The sequence below is a fragment of the Condylura cristata genome, unplaced genomic scaffold (genome assembly GCF_000260355.1).
Source record: "Condylura cristata isolate star-nosed mole 26May11 unplaced genomic scaffold, ConCri1.0 scaffold00006, whole genome shotgun sequence".
NCBI classification, from domain to species: Eukaryota; Metazoa; Chordata; class Mammalia; order Eulipotyphla; family Talpidae; genus Condylura; species Condylura cristata.
In genome coordinates this window covers 32,887,712-32,889,495 of record NW_004567107.1, presented here as the reverse complement: position 1 = coordinate 32,889,495, position 1,784 = coordinate 32,887,712, and the positions used below count along the sequence as shown (strand labels likewise).

Below are 1,784 nucleotides of genomic sequence, written 5' to 3'. Positions count from 1 at the left end.
GAGCAGCGGGCAGGTCAGGAGAGGTCTGCCACGCCATGTGGTCACCTCCGGGGCAGGCAGGGATCGAACTCATGTGGAAGTGGCTTTAGTTTCTCAGTGCAGTGCTTTAACCCGCTGCGCCACCAGGGAGGGCCAGTATGTCCATTTTTATAGTAGTAGAGTTAATCATCAGGACATGGTAATAAAACAAATCATCAGATTTAAAAAGTATTGCAGAAAATTTTCTTTAATTGAAAGGGGTAAATATGTCAAAAATAAAATAAAATTTTAATTTTTATTTGTCCAAAAGAACTTTTATCTCCAGAGGATTTAATAAATGCATGCTATACAATAATAGTTGAAAATTCCAAAAGGATATATATATATATATATATGTATTGTAAATTTCTGTTGACATTATTTCTCTTGGGAAGCTTTTTGTTTCTTAATCAGATGCTTATGATTATAGTTTTGGAGGATTAGTAACTTTTAGATGTAATTCCTAGCAGTATTACCATTTGTAAATTAGGAGGAATAATAACTACCAGCTTTGTATGCTAAGTATATTTCCAAGCACAATGCTTTTGTCTATTACAGTTAATTTTTTCTGAGTGCTTGCTCAATAAAAATACCAAGAGGCCCTCACTGGTGGCACAGCTGGTTAAAGCACAGCACTAAGAAGCTAAAGTTACTTAAGCATGAGTTCTATTCCCACCCCTGAGGTGATCCACATGGTCCCGCAGATCTCTCCTGACCCGCCCACTGCTCCCCTCAGCAGTGTATTTCCCTTGATCTGCCTGTTCTGCTCCCCACTCTTTCTCTGGTGAATCCTCTTACCACCCCTGCACCTTGGCTTGTACCCAGTTCTGTATGCATCAATAAATCTTTAAAAAAAATAGCAAAAAAAACCCTAGAAATTTATATTGATAAATATTATATTAACTATTTATATTTTTGGAGAGTAATCCTTACACTGCTATCAAATGTTCAGTGACTGTAATTTCTTAAAAGTAGTATAAAATAATTTACATATGATTTGTTGAAAGCATTTAAATTATGACTTAATCTTATATGATCCAAACTTTATTTTCTAAATTCAAGCTACACTTGAAGACATGTTGACACCTGAAGAAAAAAAATTACTCTATGAAGCAATTGGCTATAGTGAAACTGCAGTTGATCCAACCTTGCCAAAAACAGTAAGATGTTTTCTTGTGTTACATCTTTGAGTTTGTTAGGTATGACTCCAGAAATAATGTGCTATTGATTTATTCTGTGATTTTTCTCTAGTTCTGTAATACTGCATTTAACTTCCAAAGTATTGATAAAACTTGCCCCCTACCATTTAGTGTTACATGGCAGTTATTTAAAGTGTTGTTTTTAAACTATTTTCTGGTGTAGGGGAAGGATAAAGTATGAATAAGAGTTGTGTTATGTTTATGTATATATTCATTTTGTTTTTCTGAATATACTTCAGTTTGAAGCCATGAAGTTTTTTCTACACTTGAAAAGTATGTCTATTGTTCTAAGAGAAGAAAAACGTGAGCTGTTAGACATTGTAGTAGAAGAATTTAGTACTTGGATTGTACAAAGACCGGGAGCACAAGCAATTAAGTGAGTATAATTTATCTTATCTGTAGGAATCAGATTTATAATTTTGCAGTATTTTAGAAAGTGTGGTATATTTTAATGTACCCTTTTGTATTTTTTTTTTTTTAAAGATTTATTTATTTGTGCATACAGAACTGGGGTACAGGCCAGAAGCTCAGGGGCGGCGAGAGGCTTCACCAGAGACAGAGTGGGGA

The 1,784-nt window shown here is 34.5% G+C and overlaps 1 protein-coding gene across 3 annotated transcripts in view; it reads left to right on the top strand.

Moving 5' to 3' along the window:
• The window catches only part of VPS13A (vacuolar protein sorting 13 homolog A (S. cerevisiae)), a 159,579-nt gene that overhangs the window by 42,772 nt on the left and 115,023 nt on the right, over nt 1–1,784 (top strand). For all 3 annotated transcript variants that reach the window (XM_004677556.2, XM_004677558.2, XM_004677559.2), the window contains exons 16-17: nt 1,081–1,178; nt 1,457–1,593. In XM_004677556.2, coding sequence (XP_004677613.1) covers nt 1,081–1,178; nt 1,457–1,593 — 235 coding nt within the window. The remainder of the gene's footprint in view (nt 1–1,080; nt 1,179–1,456; nt 1,594–1,784) is intronic.